Source organism: Pan paniscus, chromosome 7 (genome assembly GCF_029289425.2).
Source record: "Pan paniscus chromosome 7, NHGRI_mPanPan1-v2.0_pri, whole genome shotgun sequence".
NCBI classification, from domain to species: domain Eukaryota; kingdom Metazoa; phylum Chordata; class Mammalia; order Primates; family Hominidae; genus Pan; species Pan paniscus.
Genome location: NC_073256.2, coordinates 37,811,166 through 37,832,891, shown reverse-complemented (window position 1 = coordinate 37,832,891; position 21,726 = coordinate 37,811,166). Strand labels below are relative to the sequence as shown.

At 43.4% G+C, this 21,726-nt stretch overlaps 1 protein-coding gene across 4 annotated transcripts in view; it reads right to left on the bottom strand.

Annotated features, from left to right (window-relative positions):
• SH2D4A (SH2 domain containing 4A) overlaps nucleotides 1-21,726 on the bottom strand; it is an 82,272-nt gene that overhangs the window by 42,406 nt on the left and 18,140 nt on the right. For all 4 annotated transcript variants that reach the window (XM_003823632.6, XM_008977294.6, XM_003823633.6 and 1 more), the window contains exons 3-4: nucleotides 20,411-20,570; nucleotides 18,668-18,839 (exon numbers count right to left, since the gene is read on the bottom strand). In XM_003823632.6, the coding sequence (XP_003823680.3) occupies nucleotides 18,668-18,839; nucleotides 20,411-20,570 (332 nt within the window). The remainder of the gene's footprint in view (nucleotides 1-18,667; nucleotides 18,840-20,410; nucleotides 20,571-21,726) is intronic.

The following is a 21,726-nucleotide window of genomic DNA, read 5'->3' as shown; positions in this document are numbered from 1 at the left end:
GAGAATTGCTTGAACCCAGGAGGCAGAGGATGCAGTGTGCCAAGATCCTGCCACTGTACTCCAGCCTAGGTGACAGAGCAAGACTCTGTCTCAAAAAAAAAAAAAAAAAAAAAAAAGCTAGATGATTAATGGACTCGAAAGTAATGATCTATGATGGCAATATCAGAGGGTATACCTCAGTAATACCACTGCCTCTTTGAAGCACTCCTAGAGGCAGGATGAAGAGGCTTTTCAAAGAGGGTACCATGTCCTCTCTGAAGCTTCCATATGCTGCTATGACCCAGGAAATACACTCTTTAGTTATCTCTATACCAAAAAAGGGAAGAAAATGACCCTCCTACCTGTATAATTTTTGCTTATAAAGCACTTTGAAGTCTAATACATCATTTGACCTTCATATTAGGTGTCAAAATAGGCCTTATCCCTTTACCAAAGAGGTAAGGTAACCTGTTTTATTGGTCGTTGTGTTTTTGTTCTTGAGACAGAGTCTCGCTCTGTTCCGAGGCTGAAGTGCGGTGGCATGATCAGGGCTCACTGCAGCCTCAACTTCCTGGACTCAAGTGATCCTCCACCTCAGTCCCCCAAAGTAGCTGGGACTACAAGCGTGCACTACCACACCTGGCTAAATTTTTTTTAATTTTAGTAGAGACAAGGTCTCACTATATTGCCCAGGCTGGTTTCAAACTCCTGAGCTCAAGTGAGGCTCCCACCTCAGCCTCCCAATGTGCTGAGATTATAGGTGTGAGCCGCCACACCTGGCCTAAGTTGACCTGTTAATAGGTAGGAGGACAGGGACCCAAATGCATGTCATCTCCACATCTGAAGCCTGCTCCTTCCTCAGGGTCTCCCAGAGAGAACATATGTATGCTCTTCCGCATAACAGCCACTGCGGTCATCATCCATCTGCCACATTACAGAAATTCTTACAGCTGCTGGAGCTTTATGAGCAGAGTTAAAGCAATCTTAATCTTATCTGCCTCATATCTGCTCTATTTAAACATAAAAACTGCCATGAATATTTATGCAAAAGCTTCCAAAAAAGAAAAACTGAAAGCTAATAACATCAGAAGCTAGTGGACTTCCTGCAGACATCAAGTCAGAATAACCCTCTGTAATCAGTGAAAATCCCAAATGGATCTGGGGGTGTACCCCATCTGATTGACCAAAAGATAGTATGAAAAATATTAACTACAGTTAAACTTAGAAGTATGGCAGTTCAAATCTACATAAGCAACTGGGTTACAAAAAGATGCTGCTGACAACATCAGTATTACATGGTTACAAAATATGCTTCCCCCAGAGTCTGTCTGTCATATAGAAGAATTATGTTCACTTTTCAAACTGGTTTGAAAAACAGTTGATACTGGCTTCTAACTTAATATTCCCTTTGTTTATAAGTAGGGTTATAGGCTGGAGGCGGTGGCTCAGGCCTGTAATCCCAGCACTTTGGAAAGCTGAGGCAGGCGGATCACCTGAGATCAGGAGTTCAAGACCAGCCTGGCCAACATGGTGAAACCCCGTCTCTACGAAAGTACAAAAATTAGCCAGGCATGATGGTGGGTGCCTGTAATCCCAGCTACTCAGGAGGCTGAGGCAGAAGAATCGCTTGAACCCGAGAGGCAGAGGTTGCAGTGAGCCAAGATCTCACCACTGCACTCCAGCCTGGGTGACAGAGCAAGACTCCATCTCAAAATAATAATAATAATGGTAGGGTTGTACAGTCAAACAAATGCCAAGTGTCTTTAATTCCAAATAAACCAGAAAGCTCCAACAAACAGAACACTGTCAGGACTCAATTTTTATGGTAAAGATGAAAATGAAGAATTAATAGCATAAAATCAAGAGTTTATTTTTGTTTTTGTTTTTGTTTTGTTTTGTTTTGTTTTTTGAGTCAGAGTCTCACTCTGTCACCCAGGCTGGAATACAGTGGTGCGATCTCAGCTCACTGCAAGCTCCGCCTCCTGGGTTCACGCCATTCTCCTGCCTCAGCCTCCCGAGTAGCTGGGACTACAGGCGCCTGCCAGCACGCCTGGCTAATTTTTTGTATTTTTAATAGAGACGGGGTTTCACCGTGTTAGCCAGGATGGTCTCCATCTCCTGACCTTGTGATCCACCCATCTCGGCCTCCCAAAGTGCTGGGATTACAGGCATGAGCCACTGCGCCCAGCAGAGATCTAGTTTCACTATTAATCAAGATAGAATGAATTCAAATACTCTGAGAATCAGTGGTCTATAACTCACCCATTTTGCCAACCAGGTCATTGAAATAATCAAATCATCCTCTTCTCAGCAATTTTAAACAAAAAGGCAATTTCCCAATGATGACTATAATATTAAGTTTCTGAGCATACTGGGATTTACCTTTTTGCTTCTAAAATAACAGGAGAGGCAGAAGTTATAAAGAATAATAGAGACAGGAGAGATTTTCCTAAGGCCAAGTAGACTAACAGACGAAAAGCGGGACAGTAAATTTTATTGCTAAAAATATGGTACAAACTCCTTGTAGAGTGATTTTACTGACACATGAATTAGGACAATGGAAACCCGAGAAAATCTTTTCCTTATTTTTCTAATATTGTTCCAAGCAAAATCCATGCACAGAGACTACTGAATACCCCAACTTGAAAGTACAGCAGACTCCAATATGATGTGAGATTTTATGGCACATGTTTCACTAAACATTGTCGGCTGCTGCGGTGGCTCAGACCTGTAATCCCAGCACTTTGGGAGGCCCAGTCAGAAGATTGTTTGCACCCAGGAGTTTGAGACCAGCCTGGGCAACACGGTGAAACCCTGTCTTTACAGAACATACAAAAGTTAGCTGGGCGTGGTTGTGTGCGCCTGTAGTTCCAGCTACTCGGGAGGCGAAGGTGGGAGGTTCACCTGAGCCTGGGGAGGTCAGGGCTACAGTGAGCCAGGATCTCACCACTGCATTCCAGCCTGGGAGACAGAGTAACGCTCTGTCTCAAAAACAAAACAAAACAATAAAGAACAACAACAACTAAAAACATTGTCTTTGGTGTCTGAGTTTATTTTAAGCATGTTAGAGCACAGAACGTCAGTCATATTCGATGAACAATAGCTCACTCCTATTGCACCATCCCTTAAAACACCATTAAGCAACGCACAAACAACAGAACTGGGCAGCAACATCTTTGGAAAATGCAGTGATGCAGAGCTGGTGCAGGTTGCTTGGGCAAAGCATTCACATGCGAGGGAGTTTCAAAGGCCACTCTTACATTCTCATCCAGGGAGACACCTGAAATAGGATCCATGAAGGAGCAAAAGACAAGCAAGAGAAATAAAGGAACTGTGAAATATAAAGTGTAAGCATAAAATAATAAAGGATTGTTGAGAAAATATTCAGAATCTTAAAAACATGATTAAAAAAACATGATTGATACAGGAAGTCCTGATGAAATGGAACATAAAACTTAACTACAAATTATAATAGAAAAATAATAGGCTGGGCACAGTGGCTCACGCCTATAATGCCAGCACTTTGGGAGGCCAAGGTGGGCAGGTCACTTGAGGTCAGGAGTTTGAGACCAGCCTGGCCAACATGGTGAAGCCCCGTCTCTACTAAAAATACAAAAGTTAGCTGGGCGTGGTGATGGGCACCTGTAATCCCAGCTACTCAGGAGGCTGAGGCAGGAGAATCACTTGAACACTGGAGGTAGAGAGCAAGACTGTATCTCAAGAAATAATAATAACAATAATAGAAAACAATATTCATATCATATGTAATGCTTTACAAAACACTTTTATGTATATTATTTCATTTGATTCTCACATTAACCCAATGGCATGTAGCTACTTTAATGTCCATTTTATGGATTGGGAAACTTAGCCTCAGAGAGGTTGAACAACTGACCTTGAAGTGGTCAACAAATCTCCCGACTCAGGAATCTAGCATACTACTTTTAATGAGTTCAATAAGTGAATCAATGCTAATATCTCCCACAATGCAGCTGTACATTATGAAGTTGGTAACAAAATTGAGTAAACCCTTAAGACAAGAAATATGTTTTTCTCTTTTCTAATTTATATCAAGCTTTTTATTTTAGAAATTTTGATTGTTTGCTTTTAAAAAGCACAACAGCCTAAGTGAATTTTAAGGTGCTAACATTTTGTGATTCTATCTTAAATAAGATTTTATTCTACAAATTACCTACCATGAAATTCTATTACAGTTACACAGAAACTACTTGGGTAGTTGTGTAGCCCTCTGATTAGGGCTCCACTCTTGAATTAATAAGATATGCACAATTAATTACTTATCTGTTTTTACCTGGTATGTCCAATGCTTTATTTCTCACAAAAATTATATTGAAATGCTTCCTTCCTGTATACTAGAATGGAATATATATCAAGGCAAATGACTCCTAGCTTGGAATAGGATTATTCCCCTTTTGTCTCTTTATCCGAATCAATCCTCGAAATTCTAGCTTGTGTTTCGGAAGCACATGATCTCTATTTACCATGGTGGTCCTTGTTCTAAGGTGTGAACCCCCTTGCCTCCCAGAGACTGACAATATGGCTGTCTGCAGTCAGAACCAGGCAATGCCACACTGGTTCTGCTAACCCCAGGAACGAGGTATCTACTCTGGGGTAGTATGCAGGCTTCTCAACCCCGCCTACTCACCAAGCTCGGTACTCACCTCCGCTTAAACCACCTTAAAGTGTTATTTTGCTAATACTGCTTTTCACTCTTAACCTGAAGCCCAAGTGACAGAAAACCAAAAACTTTTGTTGCTATGCAATAACACTTTGAGATGAATGAGAATCCTAGAAATAATTCAGCATATTCTTTTCTATTCTTTCAAAGACGTGTTCTGATCTCAGTAACTCTCTTCTGAATCTCTCCTTTTAAAAGGCAAACCACTGAAGTCCAGTTTTACAGAACTGATCATTCCAGAGTGGACAGCGCTCTTAATTTTAGTTTGAAAGAAAGGTATAGAAGAAGGAAAATTTAAGTGGAAGTTTCATATTATATCTTAAAATCATTTTACAGGTTGCTACTTAAATGCTCTCTACTCATGGAAACATAACACTATGAGTTACAATAACACTTAAAAATATAAGTGAACTGTAATCCCAGCACTTTGGGAGGCAGGGGCAAGACGATCACTTGAGCCCAGAAGTTCAAGAGCAGCCTGGGCAACATGGTGAGACCCCTGTCTCTACAAGGAATAAAAAAATTAGCTGGGCATGGGAGCATGCATCTGTAGTCCAAGCTTCTTGGGAGGCTGAGGAAGGAGCATCACCTGAGCCCAGGGGTTTGAGGCTGTAGTGACTCATTATTGCACCGTGGCACTCCAGCCTGGGTGACACAGCAAGATCCTGTTTCTAAAAATACACACACACACGCACACAAAAACTGAAAACCACCATAGTTTCAGTGTCAAGTTTACAACTAAAATGTACATTTTAGTGGCGTGTTTTTGTGATCATTAGTTGTTACAGAAAAATGACTGACTTAAAAGCAGGTGTCAGAGCCTTGGGGCAGTGTGGAAAGCATGCACACGTGTGTTGTGTGCGCATGTATGCATGCAATGTGTGGCATTTGTGTGCCTGTGTGGTGGAGGTGGAGAGGTAAGAGGCCTCATCTGTAACTCCACCTGGTTAAAGAATATGTCACAGGGAAGACTTTTGCTCAAGGCTTTTTAATCTGCCAGCTACAAGGCCTTATTTTTTTGTGTGTGTAATACTTTGAATCCCAGATGTTTGGTTCTAATTTTTTTATCTCCTGTTTTGCAGTGTGGCCCACTCTGAAGGCCATTTCTGTAAAAATAATAAAGAATTCTCTGGAGATAAAATCTAAAAGTGAGAAGATATAGTTTTATTCAAGGTCCCTTTCAGGGGCAAGGACAGTCAGTACTGATTAATGAGTTCCAAGCCTGCAAATTACATATAAGCGGAGAAACACAGAGGAGCTTATTTTTCAGTTGGCAGAGTCTGCCATTCTCCCAACCACATGCAGAACAGCTCTGAGTGGGGATGGGGGACATGACTGCATTCAGAAGGCTGTCCACATAGAGGGTCTCTAAGGGTCTCTTCAGCTGCAGGGGACTCGCAGTTCATACCCAAACTCCCCTAGGTAGGGTGAGTCGGTTCACACAGCATGCCACTGTCTTTTTCTCTGAGTCCCATTAACTCCCCATTACATTCATCCTTGCCTGGAAATGGCATCTGCTCTGAACCTGCGTGTCTCAAAAGCTGGCAGGAGGACAGAGAAATCCAGCTATTCCCCAGCACCTCCAGTTCATTGTAGGCACCCAGTAACTCTGCGTGTTCGCTGTGATCCACAGAGAACCACAACACTGACTCGGTATTAAGCAGAGCATCACTTCAGAGGTTCCTCGGCTGCATCACCACTGCCAAAAAGTAAGGACAAGCCAGCTATTTTGCAGAAGGCAACAGCTTTGCAGAATAAAAACCATATACTCAGTTCTAACCTAGATGTTACTTCAGCCTCCTCCTGAGCTTGGAAAATCCAGCCAGACAGCCCTCTTTTGCCTCCAACTCTTCATATGAAGAATGCGAAGGACCAAGCCTGGCCTCCTGATAAGAACAATATCTTTTATTGCTCTACATACTTGCCAGAGGATGTGGGTTGGGGGTGAGAGAACGGCATCCTGTAATTGAAGGATTTCAGGAGGCAATTGTTGCTGCTTCCATCAGACAATACTGGGCAAGCTGCTTTCTCCTATTTATACATTTTATCAGCTTCCTTTGTAAAGAGTCAGTGTTGCTAAATTTAACATCTACAGAAGAAACGGATCCCTTACTGCCCCAGTTCCCTACCTTTTTGGCATCGGCGACTGATTTTGTGGAAGACAATTTTTCCACAGATAGGGGGCGCCAGAGGGATGGCTTCGGGATGATTCAAGCGCATTACATTTATTGTGCACTTTATTTCTATAATTACTACATACTCATCATAATTCATAATGCAGAATCAGTGGCTTGCTTTCCTTCAACTAGAGTGTCCCATCTGAGGGTAATGGGAGGCAGTGACAGATCGTCAGGCATTAGATTCTCATGAGGAGCATGCAACCTAGATCCCTCACATGAGCAGTTCACAATAGGATTCATGCTCCTATGAGAATCTAATGCTGCTGATGATCTGACAGGAGGCGGGGCCCAGGGAGTAATGCTGGCTTGCTTGCCTGCTGCTCACCTCCTGCCATGTGGCCCGGTTCCTAACAGATCACAGACCAATGGTACCCCAGGGATAGGGGCTCCTGCCTTATAGGATACTGCCCCAAGTATTGGGGCTGCCTGTAAGGACTGAAACTTCCATTCCCTAACTAGAGGTCTTCTACTGTGTTGGGTGCTATGGTTTCCAGGTATCTGGTACTTATTCAGGCAGTCTTACTTTTGGATATTTATTCGGTATAATAAAAATTTTAAAACAACAAAAATATATCCTTTGAAAATCTTCTGTAAAGATTGTCATGCGTGTATAGAAAGATACTCTGAGACTGGACCTTAAGGTTTCCAAAGCCTGTAGCAGCCATCAAACAATTCTCAGATTCCCAAGATTTGCTTCTCATGGCTATCAGGGTGAAGCAGAAATTCTTCACTCTGAGAACTGGGGCAAGTCTTCCATTCTTCTGTAAGGGATCTCCTTGAATGAAGCCATTTACTAATGAAGATATAACTTGGGTTACACTGGTATAAAATCACATCCAAATGCAAACCTACAGATCGCATGGTTTGGTGTTCTGGTTAAAACTACAGAAACTGTTGCATGGCAGGAAGGTACAGCTCTCTACATTTTTATATGTGAGAAGATTAGCTATTACCCAGGTGGACCAAAAGATATGTTTTGAGTCTCCAAGGGGAGGGCTGTAGTGAAAACCAGCTCAGGATAGGAATACCACTTGACCAAAGAATACATCATCTGTGCCTTATTTACAGAAATAAAATTGAGTTGACCTTGCCACATACCACTGGGTTTGCCTATCACACTCCTGCTTAACTGCTCCTCAAATACAGAAGTCTAGACCTCGTGGTATGGCTTATTCATTGAAACAGTATGGCAACCCTCCTTAACAGCTAGTAGTGATAAGAAAAAACATTCTTTCTGTTGTACAGGCATCGAGTGTTGCTTTAAGATCTGCATGTGTAGAGCTAGAGTGAAACTTCTGAGAAGTCACTTCAGCAAACAGAGTCCATCCGTACCGTGAACTCCTAGGACTCCATCTGGCTGCCTGCAGCCCTGTTGACAAGGATGTGAGGTCCTGTCCTGGCTCATCAGGAGAGAGTGCTGCAATTGATTAGTGATGTCTGTCCCAGGGCCAGCATAGGAAGTACCTGCACCTGGGCTCTATGATCACTAAACAATTTAAAAGTCTCTCATTTTATAGATTAAGAAAACAAAAGTCCTGCAGAGACAAAGTCAAAATGAAAATCCAGTTCTTCTGACCACTTGCTCTCATTATATTACCATAGCTCAAAAATGGACCGAAGGCCCACCATTGCTTATCAACAATTTTAAAATCCAAAAAGGTCTGAAAATATATAACTCCTATCAGGGAGGATCCTAACTTGAACTAACGAGGCTATTTACAGTAACTACAGCATTTGTTTATAGAGTGTTGACCCAGACCTTGCTGGGAGGCATTATATATTACATAGTACATGCACAGTATTTCTTTTATAAAAATCTGGGAAAAAAGCTGAAATCTGAAACACTTCTGGGCCCAGATGTATTGGATAAGGGGTGGCAGGCCTGTACTACTGACCCGACAGCCTACAGGGGTGTGGTAGGTGTCATGGCCTTAAAAGATACCCACGCCCTAATCTGAAACTTGTAAATCTGTTATGTTATGCAGGAAAAGGAGCTCCTCAGACATTAATTACCAGCTCTGGACCTTAAAATGAGATTATCCAGGATTAACTGTGGGCCCAGTCTATTCACAGGCACTCTTCAAAAGCAAAGAACTTTCTCCAGCTGGAGTCAGAGAGAGACAGCAGAAGAAGTAAGAGAGAGCTTCTAAGCAGGAGAAGGACTCAATCTGCCATTGCTTGAGGGGCCACTCGGAAAGCATAAGGAATGCAGGCGGCTCCAGGTACAAAGATTGGCCCCTGGTTGATGCCCAGCAAGGAATCAGGGCCTCCCACTGGTTCATTTGGCCAACAATGCGAATATACCTGGAAGCGGATTCTTCTCCAGGGCCTCCAGATAAGAGCCCATCATGGCTGACATCTTGATTTCAGCCTCTTAAGACCCTAATCACAGAACCCAGTCCTGCTATGTCAGACTTCCCACCTGAGGAGCTGGGAGATAACACATGGGTACTAGGGTAAGCCACGAAGAAAACTAATACAGGGAACAAGCCTGACTCTTCTTCCATAAGGTGTCCTGTTAGCATCTACTCAAACTTACCTCTCTACGTCCCAGACAAAGCACTTTACCCCATCAGACTGTTCCCCTGCATTCTCCCTCCCTGACACACGAGGCTTTGCACTTTCTTACCACTGACATTTCGCCGGCCAGGACTGCAGAGTCCTTTCTCCCAGGCCTCTCTGCCTTTCTCTGTCACCCACTCCATCCCTGCCTTCCACAAACCAGTGAACAGGCCACTGGCCTCCTAGAACGTGATTAAATCCTGCCCTACAGAGCACTCACTGCTGCTCTTTTCAGAGGTTAAAACTCCTGAAAGATGAAAACCTCGTCTTATGCCTCCCTCGTGGCGCTGTAATGCCTATCATTACACAGATTAAACCTTGATGGATATTTGCTCAGAGAATGACTGATGCAGCCCAACCAGCCCAACAGTGCTGGGCACTGAAGTGTGCAGCCCCTGGGTAGGAGACGGTCACACAGGGGAAGGACAATGTCTAGTGCTCTTAATTAAAATAACCCCTTACATTTGGACTGGGATTTCCAGTTTTCAAAGAATTTCCAAATATGTTATCTCATGTCATTTTTTACTATCTCATCTTTTTTTTTTCCACCAAAAACCCATGAGATAAACAAGGCAAGTTTTTAAAAAATCCCAGTTTTTGTTTGTTGGAGACAGAGTCTTTCTCTGTCGCCAAGCCTAGAGTGCAATGGTGTGACCACAGCTCACTGAAGCCTCAACCTCCCAGGCTCAAGCAATCCTCCCTCCTCGGCCACTGGAGTAGCTGGAACTACAGGTGTGCACCAGCATGTCCTGCTATTTTTTTTTTTTTTTAATTTCTGTAGAGACAGTGTCTTGCTATGTTGCCAGGGCTGGTCTCGAAATCTTGGGCTCAAGTAATCCACCTGCCTCGGCCTCCCAAAGTGCTGGGATTGCAGGCGTGAGCCACCACACCTGGTTTTAATTCCCACTTTTGATAGATGAGAAAACAGAGGTTGCAGAGGGTTATGAGATTTGCACAGCTAGCATAGGTAACCAGTCCAGCAGTACAAATACAACCCTCTCGCAGTGCAGGGCAGAGAGGCTGCTCTAAAAATCTAAGGCACACAGAGACGGAAGCAGCATGCTAGAGCTGTGAGCTCTGCAAAAACACCACCGAGGTGAATGAGACTGGCTCAAGGTGTCCGGGAAAGTAGATTTAATCCTGTCTATTTCTCCACTGTTCCCTGACTCCCTCCTCTTTCCCTTTCTCCATGTTTTCTTATGGAAAAAGCTTTTCTGTTTAATTTAAAGCCCAGAATATCTGGTTTAAAGTATCACTGCTAGTGGAGGGGAAAAGCCCAAAAACTCTAATCCCAGCAGTGTGATCGTTAAGGTGCAGACGTGATTACCTTCCCTGGGGCAGATAATAAGAGGGACCTGAGTAAGGTAGAAGACCCAGCTCCCCCTGTGAATCAAACCATTGCCCTCGGAAAAGGATCCCCCCACTCGGAACAGGAATAAAAATACCTGTTTCACACCTCCTACAGTTGTGAGGATGAAGTCACATGGAGAATGTACATCTTTCCAAATGTGTAGAGGGCTATCTATAACCACTATCATCCCAATGACCAGCACTAAGGCAAATCTGCCCGTTTCACCAAATAGCATCCAAGCTCCCAGCTATGCTCTTACCACGTGTTGCTTTCCTCCCTTGAGGCTGGCCTCGGCATTCTATTAACCTGATTTCATCCTATTCAAAATACTAGTGAGTAAAGAGGAAGGATAATGAAGAAGTAACTGTAGGATTTACCCCAAGTTCTACATAAGCTCAAAGGGGACTCTGACTACATGTTTGCTTCAATCCTTCCTTCCATGAGATAATCACAGCAGAGCTGAAAAACACTACTGATACAAATGCAGAAATCCAGTGTATCCTGATGTGCATAAGACTGAATACTCTCATGCCCAAACCCAACCCTGATATTTTTCCATTATTTGGACTTCTTCTGGCAGCAACTGATAAATCAGTACAAATAAAAAGGGTAATTGTTAACTAGAAGCACTACTTCCTAGAAGAAACTGACTCCTCCACAAGAGATTCCACAATGCTGAATACACATCAATATTTGGGTTGAATTTAATTTTCACTCATTCTCCACAGCCCTCGGGAGATTTTAGATCAGACTGGTAAGAAGTGCATTCTGACTCAGGTCTGGAGTATTTTTTTAGAAAATGGGGCACAGTTTCTCGTGATGATCTTTTTTTTTTTTTTTTTTTTTTTTTTTTTTTTTTTTTTGTTAAGACAAGGTTTTGCTCTGTCACCCAGGATGGAGTTGGGTAGCGTGATCATACCTCGCTGCAATTTCTGCCTGCCCAGCTAAAGTGATCTCCCACCCCAGCCTCCCAAGCAGCTGGGACTACAGGCGCATGCCACCATGCCTGACTAATTTTTGGGTTTTTTGTAGAGACAGGGTTTCGCCATGTTGCCCAGACTGGTGTTGAACTCCTGGCTTCAAGTGATCCATCTGCCTCGGCCTCCCAAAGTGCAGGCATTACAGATGGGAGTCACAGCACCTGGACTCTAGTGATGACCTTTCATTGGAAATTTACTACAAATCTAACAAGACAGCTTTACTTTAATAAATTTATAGCTAATTTCCCTTGAATATTGTTTATAATCCTGGAAGACTGATTGTTCTTTTAAATCCCCCCAGAGTTACTCAGATAAGGATTATGGTCACTAACTTCAATAAAAACTGCTTGAAGATTTTTTATAACAAATGTTGGGCCTTGCATATACAATGCAATTTTGAAGACATGACAATATACTTTGAGATATTAGAGTTAAAATAAACTGTAGCGGAAATTCGGAAATCTTTAATCCTTACTGTGCAAATCTGAATTGCATTTTAGAAACAAGTGAGATGCATCCTAAACCTCCAGTCTTGCTTTCTCACCAGAAACCAGAGTTCCCTTCTAAAGGAGAAGGCCTGGGGGCAGTGATGAATTCTGTTTTAAATATGTCATAGTTACGATGAGAGTGGGGATTAAAGTAGACATACAAAAATGAGGGCATTCTAACTGTAATTTTGGGGTTAATCACTTAATCTCTTTGAACATTTGTTTCTTCATCTGTACAAAAGAAATGGTAATGTATTGTTTGTTTCACAGGATTATTGTGAAAAGACTTAACTCCATGAGAAAAAGTGTTGTGAACCCCAAATCACATGTGTAAGATCAGCCTGACTGGGTGCAGTGGCTCACACCTGTAATTCCAGCACTCTGGGAGGCTGAGACAGGAGGATCACTCGAGCCTAGGAGTTCAAGACCAGCCTGGGCAACACAGTGAAACCCTGTTGCTACAAAAAGTTTAAAAACTAGCCAGACATGTGCCTGTAGTCCTAGCTACTCAGGAGGCTGAGGCTGAAGGATAACCTGAGCCCAGGAGTTGGAGGTTACAGTAGCTTATGATTGTGCCACTGTATTCCAGCCTGGCTGATAGAGCAAGACCATGTCTCAAAAAAAAAAAAAAAAAAAAAAGAAAGAAAGAAAGAAAGAAAGAAAGAAAAGAAAAAAATCAGCGTGTATTCACCACTACCACTTCTGCAAGTAGCCTGGGAAATCCTGACACATCTCAACCAGAATCACCTTCTCCTTTAACATCAACTCTTTCTCCAGACACGCCTGTCCATCCCGATGACATCTCATTCTCCCAGGCATCCAAGCTTAGAAACCTGGGTCATGCTACCTTGTTCCTCCACCCTCTGTGATGCAAGAATGATCCCTCCTTTTCAAAATATAAACCTGATCAGCTCAACCCTTTGCTCGATAATCACTGACAATTTCCAACTGTTCTTGAAAAGAGTCAAAACACGTAAGTAGCCCCCAAGACCCTGTCTTGTCTGGCCCTGCCCCACCCCCCGACAATGCTTTCCCTGCTTCTGCACTCCAGTCACACTGGCCCCTTTGGCTCCTCCAAAGCCCACTTTCCCTCCAGCTACGGAGCCTCTGCCACACTGTTCCTCAGCTGGAACTGCCAGCCCTAGGGGCCATGTCCTCTGCAAAGCCATCCTTGGCTCCTTGGAGCTGCCCCAGTGCTAATGTAATTGGGGTGAACAGAAACCTATCCCTCACGTTACAGCACTTGTTATTGTTTGAAATTATATGTTATGTGATATCTCTCTCTCTGCCTCCCCAACTAAAACATCATGAGAGCAGCGATTCCGTTTTACTCCAGTATCATAACCTCAATACTTAGCACCTATTGGGTACTCAAAATATGTTACGAGTAAATCAATCAACCTTGGGATCCTCTCCTCACTGTCGATACATTTAAGCTAAGAAAAATGTATAGGGGCTGGGCACAGTGGCTTACACCTGTAATCCCAGAACTTTGGGTGGCTGAGGTGGGAGGATCACCTGAGGCCAGGAGTTTAAGACCAGCCTGGGCAATACAGCAAGATCCCATCACTATAAAAAATTGTTAAAATTGGCTGGGGGTGGTGGCCTGTGCCTGTAGTCCCAGCCACTAGAGAGGCTGAGACAGGAGTACTGCTTGAGCCCAGGAGTTCAAGGCAGCAGTGAGCTATGATTGCACCACTGCACTGCAGCCTCGGGGAGAGGGAGACCCTGCCTCAAAAAGAAAAAAAAAAAAAAAAAAAAAAAGTTTATAGGGAAGAGGAAAGTGAGCTAACTAAATATCTGATATGTGTTTGGAGGTACTGAATAAGTGCCCAATATTGAATACCTGTGATGGTTAATATTGAGTATCAACTTGATGGATTGAAGGATACAAAGTATTGTTCCTGGGTGTGTCTGTGTGGGTGTTGCCAAAGGAAATTAACATTTGAGTCAGTGGACTGGGAAAGGCAGATCCACCCTCAATCTGGGTGGGCACCATCTAATTAGCTGCCAGTGTGGCTAGAATAAAAGCTGGCAGAAGAACGTGGAAGGACTAGACCTTCTGAGTCTTCCAGCCTCCATCTTTCTCCTGTGCTGGATGCTTCCTGACCTCGAACATCAAACTCCAAGTTCTTCAGCTTTTGGACTCTTGGATTTATGCCAGTGGTTTGCCAGGGGCTCTAAGGCCTTCGGCCACAGACTGAAGGCTGCACTGTCGGCTTCCCTACTTTTGAGGTTTGGGGACTTGTACTGGCTTCCTGGCTCCTCAGCTTGCAGATGGCCTATTGTGGGACTTCACCTTGTGATCGTGTGTGTCAATTCTCCTTAATAAACTCCCTTTCATATATACATCTATCCTATTAGTCCTGTCCCTCTAAAGAACCCTGACCAATACAATACCTCACTTACTCATCAAAAAAGCCTACCAGATTGTATTGGTTTTCCACTGCTGCTGTAACAAATTACAATAAACTCAGTGCTTATGAACAACATAAATTATGGTACATTTCGGTAGGTCAGAGACCCAACCTTGAGCCAACATCAAGGTGTCAACAGAGCTGCGTGACTTCCATAGACTTAAAGAGAATCCGATTCCTTGCCTCTTCCAGCTTCTAGAAGCTGCCTCCATTCCTTGCTTCACGTATGGTCTCTTCCTCCATCATCAAAGCCAGGAAGATCACATGTCTCTGATCATTATCCTATAGCCACATCTCCCTCTGACCTCAACCAGGAAAGAGTCTCTGCTTTAAGGACTCATGCGATTAAGCTGGGCCTGCCTGGATATTCAAGGATAATCTTCCATCACAACGTCCTTAACCATGGTCCCAGAGGCAGAGTCCCCTGTTCCATGTAAAGTAACGTGTTCGTGGGTCTGAGAGATCTAAATGTGGATATATTTGCCATTATTCTGCCTAACAAATAGATTGTTTATCCCCTTTTGATAGAGGGAGAAACTCAGGAGCTAAAATCTACAGCACGAGGAGGTGAGGGATGCAGGATTCAAATTATTTCTGGTTTTCCAGAAAGTGGGTCTGTCTCTCTAAAATGGTTGCTTCTCCATTTTAATAACTATTTAATAATTAGAGTAGCATAATGAAACATTTCTGAGAAAGTCAATGAGAAATAACTGCATTCACTACCCAGGGCTGCTGCAATGAATGGCCATAAACTTGGTGACTTAAAACAACAGATATTTACTCTCTCACAGTTCTGGAGACTAGAGTCAGAAATCAAGGCTGTGCAGGGCTATGCCCCCTCTTCCAGCTTCCGGTGGCTCCCATCTTGTGGCAGCATAACTCTGCTTTCTGCCTCTTTCTTCACTCGGCCTTCTTCCCAGTGTTTCTGTCTGATATGGTTTGGCTGTGTCCCCACCCAAATCTCATCTTGAATTGCAACTCCCACAATTCCCATGTGTTGTGGGAGGAACCTGGTGGGAGGCAGTTGAATCATGGGGGCGGGTCTTTCCCATGGTGTTCTTGTGATAGTGAGTGGGTCTCATGAGATCTGATGGTTTTATAAAGGGGAATTTCCCTGCACAAGCTCTCTTGTCTGCTGCCATGTTAGACGTGCCTTTCACCTTCCACAGTGATTGTGAGGCCTCCCCAGCTACATGGAACTGTAAGTCCATTAAACCTCTTTGTTTTGTAAACTGCCCAGTCTTGGGTATGTCTTTATCAGCAGCATGAAAACAGACAGTACATTCTCTCTCACATTTCCCTCGGCTCTCCTCTTATAAGGACACTTGTCTTGGGATTTAGGATCCACCCTAAATCCAGGGTGATCTCATCTTGAGATCCTTTACTTTAATTACATCTGCAAAGATCTATTTCCAAATAAGCTCACATTCTGAGGTTCTAGGTGGACATAAATTTCGGGGGATAAATATTCAGACCACTATAGTGACATATACAGAACTTACAATAAAAATATAAATGTACCATCGAGTCAATTGTCTGAGAGGTAGCAGACGACCTCTTTAAAGGCTCACACTAGCTGTGAAATCAGGCTGCTCGCTGTGTGGCCTGCTGCCAGAGTGAACTTCAGCAAATACCACAGGAGCCCCTGACAGCATCTTCTCTGACACAGGGAAAGATAAAAAGCAGGAATATAAAAACCTGTCACCCATCTATTTCCAGATTCCTTCTATCTGAATGTTTCTTTCTCCCCTGCCCCCATCTCTTTCCATATGACAGTTTAGCAGGCACCTAAGGAAGGCAACAGTGCCACTCTCAATATAATATTTATGAGATGGTTAAAGAATAATAACTGTGGTATCTATTTTAATTTCCATTTTAATCTTTTGTCCTACTTTTGAAAAAAAAGGTCTAAAAAAGTACTGTAATTCAAGCACAAAGATAAGCATACATACTTAATACTTTTTTTTTTTTTTTAAGACTTAGGGTCTCACTCGGTCGCCCAGGCTACAGTACAGTGGTGTAATCAGGACTCACTGCAAACTCAAATTCCTGGGCTCAATCGATCCTCCTGCCTCAGCCTCCTGAGTTGCTAGGACTACAGGCATGCACCACCATGCTTGGCTATTTTTTTTTTTTATTTTTTGTAGAGATGGGGGTCTCACAGTCTCTGCAGGATTATGCCCAGGCTTGTCTGGAACTCCTGGCCTCAAAAGGGATCCTCCTGCTTCGGCCTCCAAAAGCACTGAGATTACAAGTGTGAGCAAACACACTCAGCTGCATAATTAATACTCTGGAAGGAGCTTTCTTGTTATTACTGTTGTTCTTGGTTTGAGGGGTGTGGGAAGGGGAGCCGTGTTGGGGGAGTTTAGTGTTACGCATGCTGAGTGCAAAGCACACCTGGGGAGGATGGGAGGCCTCAATGAGGACGTGGGGAGCGTGTTCAGGGCTGACCTTGAGATGAAAAACCAAATTTAGAATTTTCTCTTCCTAAATATTTGAGCCTCATATTTGTAGCCCTTCATAAAAAGCTTCTTCATAGCCCTCATATTAATGACACAACCAAATATGAGAGTTAAGAATTAAGGAGTTAGTAGTTAATAGTTAAGGAATAGCCTGGGGGTCCTGCAGACCTGGGTTTGAATAAGACCTTGGGCAGGTTGCTTAACCACACCTAGCCTCAGTTTCCCCAGCTGTAAAATGGACAAATGTCTCTAGTTCATGTTATTGTGAGGATTACATGAGACATTGAGCAGTGTGCTTTGCTGTGGAATAACCCCTGACCATGTTAGTTATCAGAGTCGCACTAGGTCCTAGGAGGAGGCAGGAGATATCTGTATTCCCATTTGATAGCCTCAAAGAAGTCAAAAGCACACACAGCCAGTGCTGCAGGGCTGGAGACATAAATGGAAATCAAACAACTGCAAATCCCTGTTAATTCTGTGTAATTAAATTCCTGGCAAAATAATAAGGTACTTCATAATACAGTTTCATTGTTCTCCCAAACTATAATCCCACCAGCAAATTATGTTTGAGTTTTTTAAACCACCTGAACCATAAGAGAATTCATACCAATTCTGAGTATAAAATTTCTATTATGTTGGGAGGTAACTGTCCCCAAGTCACAGGCAGAGCCAATGAAGCCCAACAGGCACTGATGTTTAGAATCCGCAACAAAAAGGCGAAGACTCAGTAGAATGTAATCTAAATCACGAACAGGCCAAATCTGCGCCTCAGCCTGTGCTTGAAAATAAAGTTTTATTGGAACACAGCCATGCTCATTCATTTGTGTATAGCTGTGACAAAGATGGCATGGCCCATAAAGCCTAAACCATTTACTATGTTGCACTTTACAGAAAATGTTTGCCAACCTCTGCTGTAACAGAAGACATATAATGGGGCAGCATTGAGGAGAACCTGAAAATATCTTAAAATGCCAAATTGCATTCCTAGCGTTCTTGTTACTTTCAGTCTCATGAAATAGGGGTGCTTTATTTTCCATGATGTAGCATGGAAGGTAAATCCCCCAAGTGACATGAGCAAGAGGATCTTTTTTTTTTTTTTTTTTTTTTTTTTTTTTTTGTGAGATGGAGTCTCGCTCTGTCACCCAGGCTGGAGTGCAGTGTCGCAATCTCGGCTCACTGCAAGCTCCACTTCCCAGGTTCACGCCGTTCTCCTGTCTCAGCCTCCCGAGTAGCTGGGACTACAGGCGCCCGCTACCACGCCCAGCTAATTTTTTTTTTTGTATTTTTAGTAGAAACGGGGTTTCACCGTGTTAGCCAGGATGGTCTCGATCTCCTGACCTCGTGATCCGCCCGCCTTGGCCTCCCAAAGTGCTGGGATTACAGGCATGAGCCACCGTGCCTGCCCTGGAGGATCTTAAAGTTAGGAGGCATTTCTCCTAAGAAAGCCACTGGAGGATCCTGACACTCAGCCACAGTAGTCTCTGTGGCCTCAATAGCTTTTTCTCCCCCAAGATGAAATTCCACACATCTACAGACAGTAAGGACTCACTCGGATTTTCTCTTCTTCCAGGGTTGGTGCTGGCCTAGATCCTTGCTCCAATTCCTCCTTTTCTGCCACTTTCTTCCAGATGTCTTTAGTCTGCTGGTTATCTGGAGCCTGCAGATCATGGTACTGTGATTTTGTTTTCAAGCTATTGGTGAATTCTTCAGAGTCAGTTTTTCTGAAGACAGGCAAAAGTGAAATTCTCAAAAAACATTCTTCAACAGGAAGAGCCTTTCCAAAGCATATGTCGACATTCAAATTATGTGAAAAACAGTAACAGACACCACTTACTGAGTGCTTCTAACATGCTGGGCCCTTTGCTAGGTGTGTAAAGACGTTAACTTCATCCTCATCACAACCCCGTGAGGAAGGCATTGTCATCCTCACTTTGTTATTAAGAGCTCCAAGAAATTTTGTAATTTATCCAAGACCACATAGTGGTACAGCCAAGATCTGAACCCTGGTCTGCCCAACTCCTGGTTTAGAAGTTAACCTATTAGAACACACCGTCTGCTTCCAAATGATGGCTAAATAATTCCTTTATCTTCATATGTCCATGGATAGTTTTAAAGTTACAGGCACTAGTGGGCAGCATCCCAGCCCTCGAAAGTCCAATGCACCATCCACTGTGCCACAGAGTCTGCTTTGCATCCCTAGCCCTTGGGAACTGAACGGTGGTCCTCATGTCTGTCCCAATTTCCACTTCACCACCTCAGGGTAAGGCTGTCAACATCACTTCCCAGAGCCAGAGGAGGACACCCAGAGCACCCCAGGTACCCAGCAGAGGAGCGCCATCACCTGCCTCAGTTTCCCTCCGAGTTACCTTCCTACATCTGCAGTTGATGTCACTTCCCTATTGAAAAACCTCACCGTCCAGAGAATAAGTTCCAAACTCCTAAATCTGGCCTCTGAAGCAGTTGTCCAAGTGTATTCCAAATGCTCAGAAGACCTCATCATTCCCCAAAGGACCATCCGTAGTCAAGTCTAGGGATCTTGGTTAAGCCCTCTGCCTGCACTTTCCTTCCTGGCCTTCTGTAGCTGGAAAACCACTCCTTTCAAGGTTTGTTTCAGATTTCACCTTGTCTGTGGATCAGAATGATAGGTTCCCACCTATGCTTGGTAAACTTTCTGCTTATACCTTAATTACAGCACAAATCACAGCCTGCACTGGCCGCAGTGAGCTGTGCATATGTCTACTTCTCCTCCTAGACTGGAAGCTCCCTGTTTCTCTTTGAATTCCCAGTACCTTGCACTGGGTAGGCACCTAAAGAGCCTGATTATCCAGCCATCTGTATCTAAGTGATCTCCTTGGAAGGCCTGAAGCTTGCACAGTCACTGCATTTCTCACATATGTTCCTGATACTCAGCTGCATCGGCCTGCATTGCTCTAACATGACTCTAGTGCAGCCACGGGTGATCACTGGGGAACTCACACACTCATACAGATCAAAACTGGAATGACAAGCAGGGAGATGAAGCAGCTGATCTGACAGCACTAAAGACTTTCATGAGGTCTTTAGTGCTATCAAAGACTTTAGATCAAAAGTCTAAATCAACCTTCTAAAGAGATCCAAAAGGTCTTTAGATCAAAAGTCTAAATCAACCTTCCAAAGAGATCCAAAGTGACTTTTGTGACCCTCCAACCCAACCCTACTCTCCCACCTGATACTGTGAGCAAGAGGCGTGTTTGCAATGTTTTCTAAATTCTGGAGAGTCTTTAAGTCTCTGGTTGGTTTGCAGATCTCATACCTGAGCTCTTCTGCCTCCTGTTCTGCTTTCAGCCGGGCCCTCTCAGCAATAATTTCATTACAGAGCACATCATAGGGTTTATCTAGATGGTGTTCGCCCATCACCCATACCCAGACTTCCTTATCGGCTCCAAGCTTCCAATGAACAGATTTGCCATTCTCTGCAAACAAACACACAAACAAAAAATTCTGATTGAACAAATATCTTTAGCCATAGATTACTGTTTCCATCACTAAAGTATTTAGGGTCTTTGAAAAAATATATATATATATTAGATGAGACAAAGAACTTCCAACTGCTCAGGAACATCTGTACGTAGCAATGGCAGTGGTGGCAGTGAGAGGCAGCTTCAGTGAAAATATTTGTTTTAAAAATATTAGGGGTATGTTTTTTGCCCATGCTTTTTTTTTTTTTTTTTGACAGAGTCTCACACTGTTGCCCAGGCTGGAGTGCAGTGGTGTGATCTTGGCTCACTGCAACCTCCGCCTCCTGGGTTCAAGCAGTTCCCCACCTCAACCTCCCAAGTAGCTGGGATTACAGGCACCTGCCACCATGCCCAGCTAATTTTTGTATTTTTAGTAGAGACAGGGTTTCACCATTACAGGCATCTGCCACCACGCCCAGCTAATTTTTGTATTTTTAGTAGAGACAGGATTTCACCATCTTGGCCAGGCTGGTCTTGAACTCCTGACCTCGTGATCCACCCACCTCAGCCTCCCAAAGTGCTGGGATTACAGGTGTGAGTCACTGCGCCTGGCTGCATGTGCCTATTTTATAAATGAAGAAACTGAAATGGGAAGAAAGCATTCATTGTTTGCATTATCCTTTAGGGTAACAGAGCTAGCACTTCACACCATAATCTCTTAAATCTAACTATCTCCCTGTAACCCAGAATTCCACAGCTGCTCAAGGGTGTGGCATTTGTACTACATTCAAAGGCTTCATAGGTGGGTAAAAAGCAGGTTTTATTATTTTATTTATATTGTATTTTATTTGTATTTATTATTTTATTTTAGAAATGGTGTCTTGTTCTGTCACTCAGGCTGGAGTGCAGTGGTGAGATCATAGTAGTTAGGGCTACAGGCATGCATTACCATGCCCAGCTAATTTTTAAAATTTTTTGTAGAGACAGGGCTTTGCTTTGTTGCCCAGGCTGGTCTCCACCTTCTGGCTTCAAGCAATCCTCTTGCCTCCGATAAGGAGGCATTTTAGATTTAGACCACCTTGAGTTCAAATCCTAGCCCTGTCACTTACAAGCTATGTGACTTCGACAACTCTCTTAAACTCTTTAGACTCAATTTCCTCATCTGCAAAAT